Source organism: Balaenoptera physalus (assembly GCF_965194825.1).
Source record: "Balaenoptera physalus genome assembly, chromosome: 15".
Lineage (NCBI taxonomy): Eukaryota > Metazoa > Chordata > Mammalia > Artiodactyla > Balaenopteridae > Balaenoptera > Balaenoptera physalus.
Genome location: NC_138894.1, coordinates 73,057,000 through 73,072,725, shown reverse-complemented (window position 1 = coordinate 73,072,725; position 15,726 = coordinate 73,057,000). Strand labels below are relative to the sequence as shown.

General features: G+C 53.0%; 1 protein-coding gene across 1 annotated transcript in view; it reads left to right on the top strand.

The window, feature by feature from the left end:
• Nucleotides 1-13,297, top strand: part of EHD3 (EH domain containing 3) — a 36,338-nt gene extending 23,041 nt beyond the window's left edge. Inside the window, exons 4-6 of the mRNA XM_082426992.1 lie at nucleotides 6,437-6,849; nucleotides 7,460-7,624; nucleotides 11,085-13,297. Coding sequence (XP_082283118.1) covers nucleotides 6,437-6,849; nucleotides 7,460-7,624; nucleotides 11,085-11,612 — 1,106 coding nt within the window. The 3' untranslated portion in view covers nucleotides 11,613-13,297. The remainder of the gene's footprint in view (nucleotides 1-6,436; nucleotides 6,850-7,459; nucleotides 7,625-11,084) is intronic.
• The last annotated feature ends 2,429 nt before the right edge of the window (nucleotides 13,298-15,726 follow it).

The following is a 15,726-nucleotide window of genomic DNA, read 5'->3' as shown; positions in this document are numbered from 1 at the left end:
CCTCGCCCGGGGCTCTCAGAACTCTGGGTTTGGCCACAGCACAGATTTGGTGCTTCTTGCTTTCTTCCAGTCCAGGGCCGGGCAGGGCCCCGTGGATAGTCCACGGACAGCCCTGCAGGAGGGCACCCGACTGAGGGGTGTATTAAGCCTGAAATCCAGCCCACGTTCCGCTCGCTGAGCCTGATGCCAGGGCATCATTATCAAATCCACACAGAGCCACCTCTGGGCCGAGGCCTGATGTGCCGCATTCTGGAAAGCCAGCTGCTCCCAAGGGGCTCCCCAGGCCTCAGGCTTCACGGGAAGGAGCACTCAGGCTCCAGGCCACAGCTGGACAAAGTGTGGCCCCTCTGCCCGGACCTGGGGGGCTGTGTGTGTCTTGGGGGGAGAGCAGAAGCAAGGGACATCCGGGAACCTGAGCCCGGGAGGTCCCAGGCCCACACTTGTCTCTGGATGTAGATGCATTGGGGTGGGCGGGAGAGGGGCAGGGAGGCAGTTCCTGGAAGTGACAGGATGCAGCCCAGGACTCATTACTGGGAAGAAGCAAGGATGCAGCAGAGGTGGGAGGGCTCCGGAAGCCTGAGTGTCCTCACGCTTGGGAACCACATTTCCTGTCTGTTTCTCAGCTAGAAATCCCCACAGGCCCCACCCTAGAAAAGCAACCCCATGGCACGTTGCACACATCACTCCCAGTGGACCCCCTCCTGTACAGGTGAACTCAGGAGGGCCAGAGCAGGAAAAAACTTGCCCAGGTCACAAAGCTGGGACGGGAATTCTGGTCTCCTGCTTCCCCGTCCAGTGGCTTTTCAGCACGTTATCATGGCCTACCTGCCCAGGAAGAACTCAAAGAAGAGGAATGAGGGCAAACTCTCATGTACAACTTTCCCCTGGGGGACCCCGGAGGGTCTGGGCTGATCCTCACATCCTCCCATCCCTGGCATCCTCACTTAGGGGCCTCTGGGGCCCCAGACCGCATGCTGTACATACACGGCTCTGGGGGCATCACACGCGGGGACAGAGCAGCAGGGTCCCGACTCCCTTTAAAAGGCTGCACTGACAACATGTGGCCCTCTGGGAGGCCTGGGATGAATCTGCTGGGCTGCTTTTCAAGGTTACTTCTGGGAGGCAAGTAGTGTGGCCTTTGTCATCTGAACTCTTCCCACATTTTGCAAATTGATGCCTTCTAATTTCTCTTTTGCTAAAATGTCTTTAAATCTTGAAAGCTTTTGGGGGGCAGGATGGGACCTTTTAAGTACCCACCACAAGTAAGTGCCTGGTTGGAGGGCTCAGCCCCCTGAGCTCCAGCCTTGCAGGGCTCTGAGTTGAGAAGGGATTGCAGATGGAAGTAAGGATCTGGGTCCTAGGCCCGAGTTTGCCACCACCTGGCTGTGTGAGCTTGGGTGAGCCCCTTAACCTCTCTGTTCCCTCTCCCTTCCCTGTGTGTGCCTGTTTACCTCCTGGCACATGGAGCGTTGTGAGGATCAAATGAGATCCTGTGGCTGAAAATACAAAGAAATGTGCTGCCTTGTCAGCACCCTTGCACTGCCTTTCTTTTTTTTTAATAAGCTTTTTTTAAAAATTATTTTTGGCTGTGTTGGGTCTTCGTTGCTGCGTGCGGGCTTTCTCTAGTTGCAGCAAGCGGGGGCTACTCTTCATTGCAGTGCGCTGGGTTCTCTTGTTGCAGAGCACGGGCTCTAGGCGCACGAGCTGCAGTAGTTGTGGCACGCGGGCTCAGTAGTTGTGGCTTGCGAGCTCTAGAGCACAGGCTCAGTAGTTGTGGCGCACGGGCTTAGTTGCTCTGCTGGATGTGGGATCTTCCCAGACCAGGGCTCGAACCCATGTCCCCTGCATTGGCAGGTGGATTCTTAACCACTGTGCCACCAGGGAAGCCCCTGCACTGCCTTTCAGGCTGTGAAGGAAGCTGGTTGATGACTAAGGAGTTGCCGCACTTATTGTGTTTGTCTCATTGACATCCTCCTGCCTGGCATTACTTAGAAATGCTTTCCTTCCATTCCACTGGAGCCTGGGGTCAGTGGGGAGAGCCCCAGCTCCCTGCAGACTGCTCAGTCTCTGCTCCAGGTGCCTGCACACCAGATCTTCCAGAGGCGGCAGACTTGCTACCTGCAACTCCAGGACAGCCAGCTTCGCCATCAGTCTCCTGGAGCCTGAGTCTCCCACCACACACTAGTCCATATCTTATGAGCCCTAGGGCTGCTGCAGGTGCTCGAGAGCTCCTATTTTGGGGCTCAGAGCCGTTCCCAGGACCAGCGAGGGAAAGGGGGCCTATCACCCTAGACGTCAGGGCAGAGACTCCAGACTGAGTCTGGGCCCTCCCTCCGCTATCTTGTTGCCATGGTTCTACCATTGACCCCCTTATCAGTCAGTCGTTTTTATTCCCATTTTTCAGCTGAAAAAACTGAGGTTCAGACTTGCCTAAGGCCACACAGAGAATAAATGGGAGAGCCGACCCGTTCCTTTTTCCTTAATAGGTCCCGTCTGTGCCTTTCAGATGCTCCCATTCTTGGATACGCATAAGCCCAGTCTACAGAAATAATCAAATACCCAGCCTGGAACCTGCTAGGCTCTGAATAGCCAGGATCAGGGAGGCTGAGCTTCAGAGGAAGCCCACAGAGTCCTTGCTTGATTCTCATTTCCTCACAGCCACACCTGGGGAGAAAGCTTCCAGTGTTACCCAGTTGGTAATTTGATAGCCAGCCTTGCCAGAACATACAAAATTTGCAAAAGTGGGAGGATGAATAGGAGGCCTCTGTGCTTCTGAAATCCTAGAACGGGTTCGCAGAAGCCATCTGCCTGTTCTCAGGCAGGAGCAGGCTTCACATAGGCAGCCCAGGGTATCAAAGACAGCAGCCCCCAGCCTTCCTTCTCCTTGTCCTGCAAGAGCTTCCTTGTTTCTAATCTCCATCCATCCTGCTGTACTCCCCACCCTCATACCTTCAGTCTTAGAAGCAGGGAATTGTGAACTGAGAAAGGAAACTCAGAGATCTTCCAGTCCAACTCTGTGGATTAACAGGCAAAGAGACCAAGGACCAGAGAAGGGAGGCTACTTGCCCAAGGACACACAGCAAATTCATAGCTGAGCAGAAACTAGAGGTGGGCTTGCCCGGGCCAGTGCTCCTCGGGTGACCCCTTCAGAGCACACCCAAGCCATGGAAACTGGCGCCTGGAAGGAGCCCTTTATAAAGGGGCAGAGCCGTAGGGACAGCCAGGGTCACAGGCACGCAGCCTCACCTGCATCCTCTTCTTTGATTGGATCTCACAGCCGCCCTCTGGCAGGGTCTGGTGGGTTCCAATTCAGAGACCAGAAAACTGAGGCCCAGAGATGACTTGTTCACTGTCCCTGGGATGTAAAAGGCAGAACAGGGCTCACACTTCAGGTCTGTTCAGCAAATGCTGATAGAGCACCTACTGTGTGGGGGGGCACCGTACTGGGCGCAGAGGAAGCAGAGAAGGATGGAGCAGCTCCTGCCCCGCCCAGCTCCCTGTGCGCTGGGGGGAGGATAAACCCCTGGGTGAGCAGAGAGCCAAGGGCCTGCCTGAGGGGCACCTGACCCAGCCGTGAGGACGGGAACGGACATGGGCCGGCCTCTTCCGGCAGCACTGACCTGCTGCTGCCACTCTCCTGCCCCACCCCAAGCGGGGGCTGGTCAGCTTGCTGGGATCTGCCCCACCCGCGTCCAAGCTTTTGCAGCTGAGGCTCCCCTTGCACGGCTGCTGCCATCTGGGGTTGGTGAGAGCTCAGGGGCCAGAGGCCTCTTCTCTGCAGCTTCTCTGGCCCCTTCGCTTTCCCCAGCCCGTGGAAGGCTGGCTGGAGTGCTGGGCTTAGGGCAGGAAGACCTGTGTTCTGGTCCTGGCCCTCCCTCTGCTTGGCCCTGGGCGCATCTCACCCACTTGCTTTGAGCCCTGTCATTAAGCGCCCAGGGCTAGCTGCTGTGGCTGCACGGCCGGCTGTGAGCTGCTGCCTGTGAGCAGTGAGCCGGTGCGCTGAGCAGTGAGGGCTGAAATCTGCTGTACGGGAGGGAGGGAGGGAGGGAGGGCGGGCGCAGCACACTCTTCGCAGCTGCCCTCCCCGCGGCCTGCACCACCACAGCCAAAACCTTGTCAGGCTAGATTTGGGAGCAGGTCTCAGCAGAAGGCCAGAGGCCTCTGAGCCCCCTGCCCTCCCCAGCTGCAACCGAGGGCAAGCCTGCAGGCTCCAGGCACCAAAGCAGCCAGGCTGTGACCTGTCTTCCGGGTTGGGGTGGTTGGGGCCCGGGAGTCAGTTTGCCCTGATTTTCTGAGCCCTCTGCGCCCCCTCCTGCCCACGGCTCTGAGGGACGGCCTTCAGAAGGTGAGCGCTGCCCTCCACCTGGCTGTGCTGAGGGAGACTGAAAATAGCCTGGAGCCAGCCCTGGGAAGGGAGGAGGCAGGGGAGGGAGCAGGGGCAGGCTGCTGGCCCACCGGGAGCAGGAGTGCAGGGGCCGCCTGGGCTCTGGGGGGCTGCTGGCTGGCCCGTGTGCAGGGAGGAGACGGGAAGGGAGCGGGAGGTGGGGCGGGTCGGGGCGCAGGTGCAGGACTGCTGCCAGCACAGCCTGTGTAGGGCGCCCAGGGCCCCGTGGCTGGGTCCAATCCTGACCCCTCAACATGCCGGCGATTAGGCTCTCCCCTCATCTCTGAACCTCAGGTTTCTCCTCTGGAAAGTGGGACTGTGCCTGCCTCAGAGGGTGGTGCGAAGGGGAAATGAGGTCACGATGTGAACTGAATCAGAAGCTCTGAGGTAGGCCCAGCCATCTGGGTTTTAACAGGCCCCCTGGGGGATTCCGCTGCACGCTCAAGTTGAGGACCGCTGTTCCAGGCGAGCAGAGCTGCTTGCATCTGACTCAGTTGCAAAGCAGCTGCCTAATGACCTGCCCTGGTCTCTACTCTTCCTCTGTGAGGCAGGGCAGGAACTGCTGGCTTTTCCCCGATGGCTGGGTCTCCCACTCAGTGGTGGCAATGAGCTTTGGGGCCCCAGGGTCTATGCCCCTGAAAGCCTGTGATGTTGGGAGCCGGGGTTGTTGATCCCACCAGAGCCTAAGGAAGGGCTCCTACCTTCCTGCCAGAGGTGTGGCACTGGGGAGCAGCAGAGGGCCTAACACCTCCACCCTCATCCCCGTGCTGCTGCTCCTGGGCTGTGTGCCCTCGAGCAAGTCACTTCCCCTCTCTGAGCCTCACTTCCCCATCTATTGTCCTCTATTTCATGGAAGAGAAGACTGAGGCACAGAGAGGTGAAGCTGCTTCCAGCTGTTAAGGGTCAGTGAATATGAGGCTGAATGTGCAGACTGTTGGCATGACCTCCCCCTCCAGGCCCTCCCAGATCCACTGCTACTTGGGGTTGAGCAGAGTAGGTGCTGTGGGGTTCCTGGAACCAGCCTGACCTGAAGCAGCTCAGTGCCAGATAACCAACGTGTGGCAGCCAGAGGTCTGTCCCATGCTAAGGAAGAAACCCCTTGTGGTTTTAAGAGTTGGGAATTTGGGGCTTCCCTGGTGGCGCAGTGGTTAAGAATCTGCCTGCCAATGCAAGGGACACGGGTTCGAGCCCTGGCCCGGGAAGATCCCACATGCTGCGGAGCAACTAAGCCCGTGAGCCACAACTACTGAGCCTGAGCTCTAGAGCCCGCAAGCCACAACTACTGAGCCCACGTGCCACAACTACTGAAGCCTGCACGCCTAGAGCCTGTGCTCCGCAACAAGAGAAGCCATGACAATGAGAAGCCCATGCACCGCAACAAACAGTAGCCCCCGCTCACTGCAACTAGAGAAAGCCCGCGCACAGCAACAAAGACCCAACACAGCCAAAAATAAAATTAATTAATTAATTAAAAAAAAAAAAAAAGAGTTGGGAATTTGGGGGCTGCAGCTGATGAATAAGGAATGAAGCGAGCTTATGAGCAGGCATGAGAAGAAGTTGTGTGTCAAGAGACTCAGATTTCTTCCAGATCAGTGATGGGCATGGTCTGAATCATGGGACCTTGTTAAGAATTTCTGGGTCTTTATTCAAAATATATGTCCAGAGTTTCTTTTCCAGCAGGTCCCCTGGCTCCTAAATACAGTAAGCAAGGATAGGGGAGCTGGATGGTGGCTGTGTTTTATGGGGATAATGATGTTAGTAATAATAACTAGCATCTACTGAGCAGCTGCTAGGTGCTGGGCTCTGAGCATCTTTAGTCCTTAAAATTCTATTAACTAGACACTATTAGTACGCCCATTTATAGATGGAAAAACACTGACTCAGAGACATTTGGTAACTGGCTGAAGGCCAAATTGTGAAAATGTGGAGGAGCCAGATTTGAACCCAGATCTACCTCCCGAGACCATGTTATTTCTGCTGCACCGGCTGTCTCCCCCCAAAACCCTACCCTCCGCCCCAAAGGCCCCGTCCCCTGACTCTGCTGTGTCGCAGGGTACGACTTCGCGGCCGTCCTCGAGTGGTTCGCCGAGCGGGTCGATCGCATCATCCTGCTCTTCGACGCCCACAAGCTGGACATCTCTGATGAGTTCTCAGAAGTCATCAAGGCCCTCAAGAACCACGAGGACAAGATGCGCGTGGTGCTGAACAAGGCGGACCAGATTGAGACGCAGCAGCTGATGCGGGTGTACGGGGCCCTCATGTGGTCCCTGGGGAAGATCGTGAACACCCCGGAGGTGATCCGGGTCTACATCGGCTCCTTCTGGTCCCACCCCCTTCTCATCCCAGACAACCGGAAGCTCTTTGAGGCCGAGGAGCAGGACCTGTTCAGAGACATCCAGAGTCTGCCGCGAAACGCTGCCCTGCGCAAGCTGAACGACCTCATCAAGAGGGCCAGGCTGGCCAAGGTGAGGCCACCTGGGTGGGGGCGGGGATGGGCAGCATGGGCGGGGCCAATGGTTTGGGGTGGGGGGGGTTAGCTGCAAGAGCTGCGGGGGCCGAAGGGGGGCAGGGCAGGAGAGTGTGGTGGTAATGATCACAAGCCCTGGCGTCAGATGGCCAGATTGGACTCAACTCCACAGTTTACTGTGTGATCCCGACCCCAGCAAGGCCCTTAGTTGTGCTGTGCCTGTTTCCACATACGTAAAATGAAAGGATTAGAAGGTAAAGTAGAATAAAGAATGGAAAAGCCCTCATCACAGTGCCTGGCATCCTCAGAAGTGCTTTGTACACGTCAGCTGTTGTTACTGTCTTCCCCATCAACATCATCACCAGAATTTCCATCCCTGTTACTGCCTTGACCTGAACCTCCCCACAATCTCACCTTTCCCTGGGATTTAGCAAAACCACGTGCGCTGCAAGCAATGGGAGAGAAAGAGGGTGGAGTCAGAAATAATTTCGGAAGTAGGAGCAGGAGGAGGGGGGATTTATGGGAAGAGGTGGGGTGAGAGCCGCCCTAGAGGGAAAGAAAGAACTGACGTCTCGATCTGAAGGTTCCTCTCTGCCCCTGTTATTCAGGTCCACGCCTACATCATCAGCTCTCTGAAGAAGGAGATGCCCTCGGTGTTCGGGAAGGACAACAAGAAGAAGGAGCTGGTGAACAACCTGGCCGAGATTTACGGCCAGATCGAGCGGGAGCACCAAATCTCACCTGGGGACTTCCCCAACCTGAAGAGGATGCAGGTAACCGGGGTCTGGGGCTCCAGAAAAGGAACAAGCTGCCTAAGCAGCCTGAGCTTGGAGGAGGAGGAGGCCACCCTCGGAGTCCCCGGGTGGAAACTCAACCCAGAATCAGTAGGCGGGCCGGCAGATGGCCCTGGGTCTGCCCTTCCTGCTGGGCTGACACTGGCCCAACAGGGGCCATATCTGGGCCCAGGGAGAAACATGCAGCCCCAGTGCTTCCAGTGGGCAGCAGTGTTAGAGGATGTTCGGGGGTCTGATACCTCAAGTTTATGACCTTCCCCAGTCCTGGCCACCACAGGTTTGGAATCCCCGCCACGTCATGTGAAACAGGACAAGTCACCTGACATTCTCCCAGCCCTTCATTGCTTAGATTTACCACTGAGCTCCTCCTTGGGAGCGATTTGGGACATAAGCCACAGAGAAGCAGAAATCCGCACAGGAGCTCACCATCTTCGGAGCATACCATGGGCCCCTCTCTTGGGCCAGGATCAGTCACACATAGTTTCTTATGTGTGAAAAGTCCTCTGAGGGAGGCATTTCATCCTCCTTTTAGGATGAAACAGTCCTCTGAGGGAGGCATTTCATCCTCCTTTTACAGATAAGCAAACTGAGGTTTACAAAGGTAATTAACCTGCCTACGGTTTTAGTAGTGTTCACACAGCCTGCAAGTAGAAACCCCAGGAGTGTCCAAGGTCTAAGCAAAAAAATACCACACCATACTAACTGGATCCTCTCTGACCCTCTGTCTTTTCATCTACGTATTGAGGCTACAAAAGCACCACCTTATATGCATATTGTGGGTGTATATCAGAGAATATTTGCAAGGCACTTAGCATGGCCTGGCACCAACTATGCTCTTAAAATGCAGAAGCAAGTTAGGTGAGATGTCACCAGTAGAGGAAGCTGGGTGATGAGCACAAGGAACCTAGCTCTCCGCACAATTTTTGCAACTTCTCATGATTAATTCTCATGTAATTATTTTAAAATGAAGGGCTTCCCTGGTAGCGCAGTGGTTAAGAATCCGCCTGCCAATGCAGGGGACACGGGTTCAAGCCCTGGCCTGGGAAGATCGCACGTGCCGCGGAGCAACTAAGCCAGTGCGCCACAACTACTGAGCCTGCACTCTAGAGCCCGTGAGCCACAACTACTGAAGCCCGCGCGCCTAGAGCCCGTGCTCCGCAACAAGAGAAGCCACCGCAATGAGAAGCCCGCGCGCCGCAACAAAGAGTAGCCCCCGCTCCCTTCAAATAGAGAAAGCCCGCACGCAGCAACGAAGACCCAAAGCAGCCAAAAATAAACAATAAAATAAATAAATTTATTAAAACATAAAATAAAAAAATAAAAATGAGGGGCTTCCCTGGTGGCGCAGTGGTTGAGAATCTGCCTGCCAATGCAGGGGACACGGGTTCGAGCCCTGGTCTGGGAAGATCCCACATGCCGCGGAGCAACTAGGCCCGTGAGCCACAATTACTGAGCCTGCGCATCTGGAGCCTGTGCTCCGCAACAAGAGAGGCCGCGATAATGAGAGGCCCGCGCACCGCGATGAAGTGGCCCCCACTTGCCGCAACTAGAGAAAGCCCTCGCCCAGAAATGAAGACCCAACACAGCCATAAATAAATAAATAAATAAAAGTCAATAAACAAAAACAAAAACAAACAAACAAAAAGATTTAAGTGACTACAAGTCAACTCACATTATCAGCTACCATGGTTTAAGCTTAAAAAAATAAGAATAAAAATAAAAATAAAAATGAAAAGTTTTTAAGAATTAGGGAATTAGGAAAAAATAGCAGCAGGTGTAGTAGTAATATTGTTTTTGCTCTTGTTGCTTTTAGGGTTTCAGAATATCAGTATAGTCCCAAATATGCATTTTTAATTTCCTATCTAGTAAAATAAAAAGAAAGAAAGAATAGACATCCAAAGTATGCATTTGTTCATGTATCCATTCATTCCTATAACCACCTACTGGGAGCCAGGCACTAATTTCAGAATTGTTTCAACTTTCAGTTTCTCTTTGTATTAAGAATTTAATGATCTGTAAGCAAACGTTTGGGGAAGATGACATTTGAAAGGGACCATATGACTTTTTAATGTGAGGAATTCTTTTGCAACATAAATGGTTTCACCTTCTCACTTGTTTGCCTGTCTGATGTCAGGTTCTGTTAGGGATGCTGGATCAGTATGTAAATAGCTGTCCGGTGGGGGCATATGTGTGGGCTGATGGGAGCAACCCTCATGTCCTCTGGAAGATACTGGGACCCCCTAGTTGGGAGCCCACCAAACACGCTTAGCTGTGGACAGGCTGGGAGAGACAGGGACCTTAGGAGGTTGCGCTGAGGGCAGGAGAAAAGGCTTGTCTGCTCCCCCCTCCAACCTCCAGCCCCCCCAGCCTCCCTGGTCCAGCCCTGCCCTAGAAGGGAGGTGAGAATGCCCAGGCTCACACTTGGTCTTGAAATGTAGCCGTGGGTGTTTTCTGAATTTTTCTGCAGTGAACTCAGTGTGCTTGTCCTGCCACTGTCCCCTGTGCATTGGCCTCTGCCCAGTGTCCTGAGATTGCCATGGCCAGAGCCAGGGTGGGAGCGGGAAGCTCTTGTCTTATCATTACAGAGGCCAAGGAGAAGCTGGATGCTTGAGACTCAGGACCTTTCAAAATGGCAAAGACATGCAAAGCGGAACATATTTCTTTTACTGTGTGCTGTGGAGGTCATGGGAAGTCAAGGAGGGGAGCTGTTGCCCGTGCCTACTGAGTCAGAACCCTCAGGGAGAAGCCAATAGTTGAAAACTCTCTCCAGATAATCCCAAGAGCAGCCTGATTAAGAACTACTGGCTTAGGAATGACCTTTGGCTTCTACTATGATTTGTTTTTAGTTGCCTATGCCTCCATTTTTCCTTCCCTATATAGGGATAGCATGTGATTTCCCACTTTCAGAAGGTCACGGGGGAGTGAATGAGATAATTAATGTAGTGAAAGCACTGCCAGTGTTCTCGAGTATAACCCTTATTGAAGTAGACACCCACATGACTCAGTCTCAGAGGGGTACAGCATTCAAGAACCACTCACTGTTCAATAGCCAAAACTAACTTAAAGAGAAATTTAATCATAGTCATCCCTCGGTATCCACAGCGGATTGATTCCAGGACCCTCCATAGATACCAAAATCCATGGATGCTCAAGTTCACTATATAAAATGGTGAGGTACAGTTGGCCCTCTGTATCCACAGATGCAGAACCCTCGGATACAGAGAGCTGACTGTATTTGCTTTCTAGAACGCTAAAGGAAATCCAAATGGATCAAACCAGTGATTGTTAAATTTCCCTTTCTTCTCCAACCCCTGCAACTATTTTCTCTCTTGAAAAATCCACCAAGAGCCAACGTGCCTTTTTTCTCCTCCTCTCATATCTTTTGTGGATCTCCTTCCATTGTCTTCTGGCCTCACCTTTTTTCTCTCTCTTTCTGCAGGACCAGCTGCAGGCCCAGGACTTCAGCAAATTCCAGCCACTGAAAAGCAAGCTGCTGGAGGTGGTGGACGACATGCTGGCCCATGACATTGCCCAGCTCATGGTGCTGGTGCGCCAGGAGGAGACACAGCGGCCCGCCCAGATAGTGAAGGGCGGAGCATTTGAGGGCACCCTGCATGGCCCCTTCGGGCACGGCTATGGGGAGGGGGCTGGGGAGGGCATCGATGATGCTGAGTGGGTGGTGGCCAGGGACAAACCCATGTACGATGAGATCTTCTACACCCTGTCACCAGTGGATGGCAAGATCACGGGCGCCAATGCCAAGAAGGAGATGGTGCGCTCCAAGCTGCCCAACAGCGTGCTGGGCAAGATCTGGAAGCTGGCCGACATTGACAAGGATGGCATGTTGGATGACGAGGAGTTCGCACTGGCCAACCACCTCATCAAGGTCAAGCTGGAGGGGCATGAGCTGCCCAACGAGCTGCCTGCCCACCTCATACCCCCATCCAAGAGGAAAGCCACTGAGTGATGGGAGGCAGGGAGGTCCAGAGCAGGCAGGTGTTAGAGGAGATGGGAGAGGCGATCACATACACACAGACACACACACAGACACACAGACACACACACATGTTGAGAATAGCATTGCGGATAAGAGGGGACAGTGATCTCTAGGTTTCTAGGTGGATCTTTGCGTAGACACATCTCCAAGTTCTCAGCATTGGCTGAAGCACAGGAGCATTCCCAGGGTCCCAGGTGTCAAGCCTAGGTCTCCATCCCTCTTTCCCTCCCCTATTCCACTGCCCAGAGACCCGCCTTCTCCCACAGAGGGGGCAGTTCACTCACCCACAGATGGCCCACCTACCTCCAGATTCCCCGGACTCAGAGCAGGTAGGAAAGGCTTTTCACTTAATAGACAATCCACTTTTTTTCTGTGCTTTCTCCCCCCTCTTTGGCTTCCTAATATGAAGTCTGCTCTGGGGCCAGGAGATGGGAGGGGAGGGGAGCTGCGGCAGGGAGGGGAGGGGAGGAGGGAAGCGTCCTCAGCGAACCAAGCCCCAGACTTGAAGACACGTAGCCCTGAGCCCTGTTCTTTCCCAGGCTTAGGCTCTGACTGCCTTGGCAGACCTGGCTTTGAAACCTGCTTGCACTTCACTTCAAAGAATCCCAGAAGCAGAGAGAGAAGGGAAAAACTTGGCAGGAAAGAAAGCAAAGAAACTGTTCTGTCATCCTCTGCTCTCATAGCCAGTCAAGGTGGTTTATATTCCACAGATATTGTGACATTCATATTTTTTCCCACCTGGCCTCTATGTTTGGATGCTTGTACTCGACTCACATTTATCCAGCCTCTTCTGAGTGCCAGGAGCTGTGTTAGGCACTTTCTATACATTATCCCATGTGGTCCTCACCACGCTCCGAGGAAGTATGTGTCAGTCCCTCCAATTTGCAGAGATGAGCCTGATACTCAGGAGTTCAGGTGAGCCTCCCAGGGTCACAGAACTCATGTGTGACAGAGCCAGGGCCACAGACTCTGCCCTCTGCTGTGATGATGTGCAGGGTCCCAGCGTTTCTGGCTGATGACAAACCATGGCGAATAAGCTGAGCACACAGCCCCCTCATGGCCTCCCAGAGCAGGCTGGCGAGGGAGAAGGGCCAGCCAGCATTTGGTGGGCCATCAGTCTGGCCATCTGTCACAGCACAGAAGCAAACCGTGGCTTCTGGCGATGCTCCCCATGTTCCTAAAATCGCAGAAGCCCAACAGCACCAGCGGGAGAGTGGGCTGGCCTGTTGGGTGCTGTTCGCCTCTGTCTCTGCTCTGCTTCCCACCCAGTAGCCTGAATCATCCCAGCTCAAATGCAGCCACCAACTCTTATCAAGTGGGACCTCCTGCTGATTCTCTGAAGGCCAGTTTGAGAGGTCTAAGGTCGTGTTCCCTGCAGGACCCCCAGGAGTCTGCGGTGTCCTTGGCAAATCCCCACCGTTCTCGGTGCCCTACAGTCTCCCTCATGGTCTCTCCCTTGGCTTGCTTTGCGGCCACTGACTCAGTCACTTTGTATGCTACGCTCCTACTGTGATGGAAAACAAAAACAAGTATAACTTATTTTGTATCTATGTTCAGACTATATAGAGAATATTCTGTGTATCTACGATGTGCTCACTACTGCAGTGCATTTGTCATTAGTGTTCATGTTAATATAGCACATTTATCCTTTGGTACCTGCTTGGCCACAGAGCATCATTCCGTGGGAGGCTGAGGAGAGGAGCTGGACTCTTACTCGGGCATCTTTGGCAGAGGATCAGGGCCACCCATAGCCAGCATCCCATTGGCCTGGTGCCTCTCCAGGCCCGTTGCCCTGGTGGAACCACCCTGACACTCTGGAGGGAAGATGGTCCCCAACTCCTGGGTGTCCTTCTGCATCCGTACATTTCTCTTTCTCATGAAATGAAGACCAAAGGAAGACCAAGGCAGAGAGGTCTAACCTCCTCTAACTCAAGTGCCAAGCCCAGCAAAGGGACCATTTCTCACCTCTATGCCTTTACTTGAGCTGAAGGAGAAATGGGAAGGAGACAGCAGAGGGAGGGGAGGTTTCTGTCTTTATTTTAGATAAAAGGGGGTGTCCGTTTGTCCCCTCACCCCACCACCTCTTGGACACATGTGCCACCTTCCTGCCCTTCCTCTCCCTGCCTGTCTCCCCTCCCTTCCTCAAGGCTCCACCCCGGAGAGATCTGGGAGACATGGGAATTCATGTTGGCATCTCCTGAGAAAGAGGAAATGGTGCTTGAGGCTCCTCCCCACGGGTGATGGGACAGATGAGGAACACTTTCTCTGGGGCTGTCCCTCTGCCCCTGCCGCCTCGACCTACTGACCTCTTGTGGGCTCTGGGGGCCTGCAGAGATCCCCTGCCTCAGCCTCGAAAACATTTAATGTGGAGAGCAGAACCACGTCACAGCAGTCTCGCCGGCAAGAATCCCTAGGGGCTCCGCTGGCCTGTCGCTCCTTCCCCCAAACTCAGCCTGGGCCACAGAAATGCTCAGACAGGAAGAGCCACACCCTATGCCCCTGTGTCCAGAAAGCCTGCCCCTGGCACCTGAGGACTAAGTCATGACCAAAGCGCAGTCATGTACGGGGGACACTGCTGCCACAGCAGGGCCTGGCCTCCGTTTGCAGGGTGGGAAGAGGTTTCCCTGAGTCACCCCACTCCCATTTGTCCCTTCTGTTCCAAGAATCTACATTTATGTGTTAGCTGGTCAGAATTAGCAGAGCCATGTGGGGGGAATAGGCTTGTTTTCCCTATGAGAAGTTAACTAGCCTCTATACATATTCAATCTTTTATTCTTTAATTTGTCCATCCATCCATTTATCCATCCAGTCATCCTTTCATTCAGAAGACACTGAGAATCTTCTGCAGAAAAGGCCCTAAGATGAGATTCGTACATCCATTGAGCCATTCAAAAATACTTAATAAATGCCACCTGTGCAGGGGGAAGTCCTAGATGGAGCCAATCAGGTTCCAGCTCTCAAAGAGCTCACAGCCTAGTTGGGGAAGTGAGACGTTTATACAAACATCGATAATACAGTGAGCGACCATGACAGGTCCTGAGATGGGGGAGTGCAGGAAAAGTGGAGGCTCATGAGAGTCAGAAATGGCTTCCAACTGGAGAGAAGGTGGTCAGAGAAAGCCTGGGGGCAAGGTTGGGGCACTTGAGCTGAGCCCGAAACCTTCTGGAGTCTGCCTCTTGTGCCCATCATCTCTCTTCTCTAATCCAAGGAAGACAGGATTTTTATACAAAAGTAAACACACAGCATTCCCAGCCCACAAAATCATGACAGACTCGGAACCGCTGATGTATTTGAGGAAAAGCATGATGAGAATTTTGTCCCTGGGGACTGTGCTGGTTTTTCACAGGCCATTTCAAGTAAAAATTTTATCAGTATCTTTCAAGTTGAAATTTTCAGTGCTTGGAGAAAAAGAAAAATGGTAACAGGGATCGTAAGTTATCCCAGCTGGAGCCATGAGGGAAATGGAGGTTGTAAGGGACACGGCTCTCTGCTCGACCTCCCCCTGGAGGTAATTAGTGCTGTTCCCCACAGTGTGGTTCTCAGGTCCTTCTGGCACAGGGAGGACCGAACTTTCTACTCCCTTAAAGTTAAGGAAAACATAAATAAGACGAAAAGACAACCCTTAGAATGGGACAAAATATTTGCAAATGAAGCAACTGACAAAGGATTAATCTCCAAAATTTACAAGCAGCTCATGCAGCTCAATATCAAAAAAACAAACAACCCAATCCAAAAATGGGTAGAAGACCTACATAGACATTTCTCCAAAGAAGATATACAGATTGCCAACAAACACATGAAAGGATGCTCAACATCACTAATCATTAGAGAAATGCAAATCAAAACTACAATGAAGTATCACCTCACACTAGTCAGAATGACCATCATCAAAAAATCTAGAAACAATAAATGTTGGAGAGGGCGTGGAGAAAAGGGAGCCCTCTTGCACTGTTGGTGGGAATGTAAATTGATACAGCCACTATGGAGAACAGTATGGAGGTTCCTTAAAAAACTAAAAACAGAACTACCATATGACCCAGCAATCCCACTACTGGGCATATACTCTGAGAAAACCATAATTCAG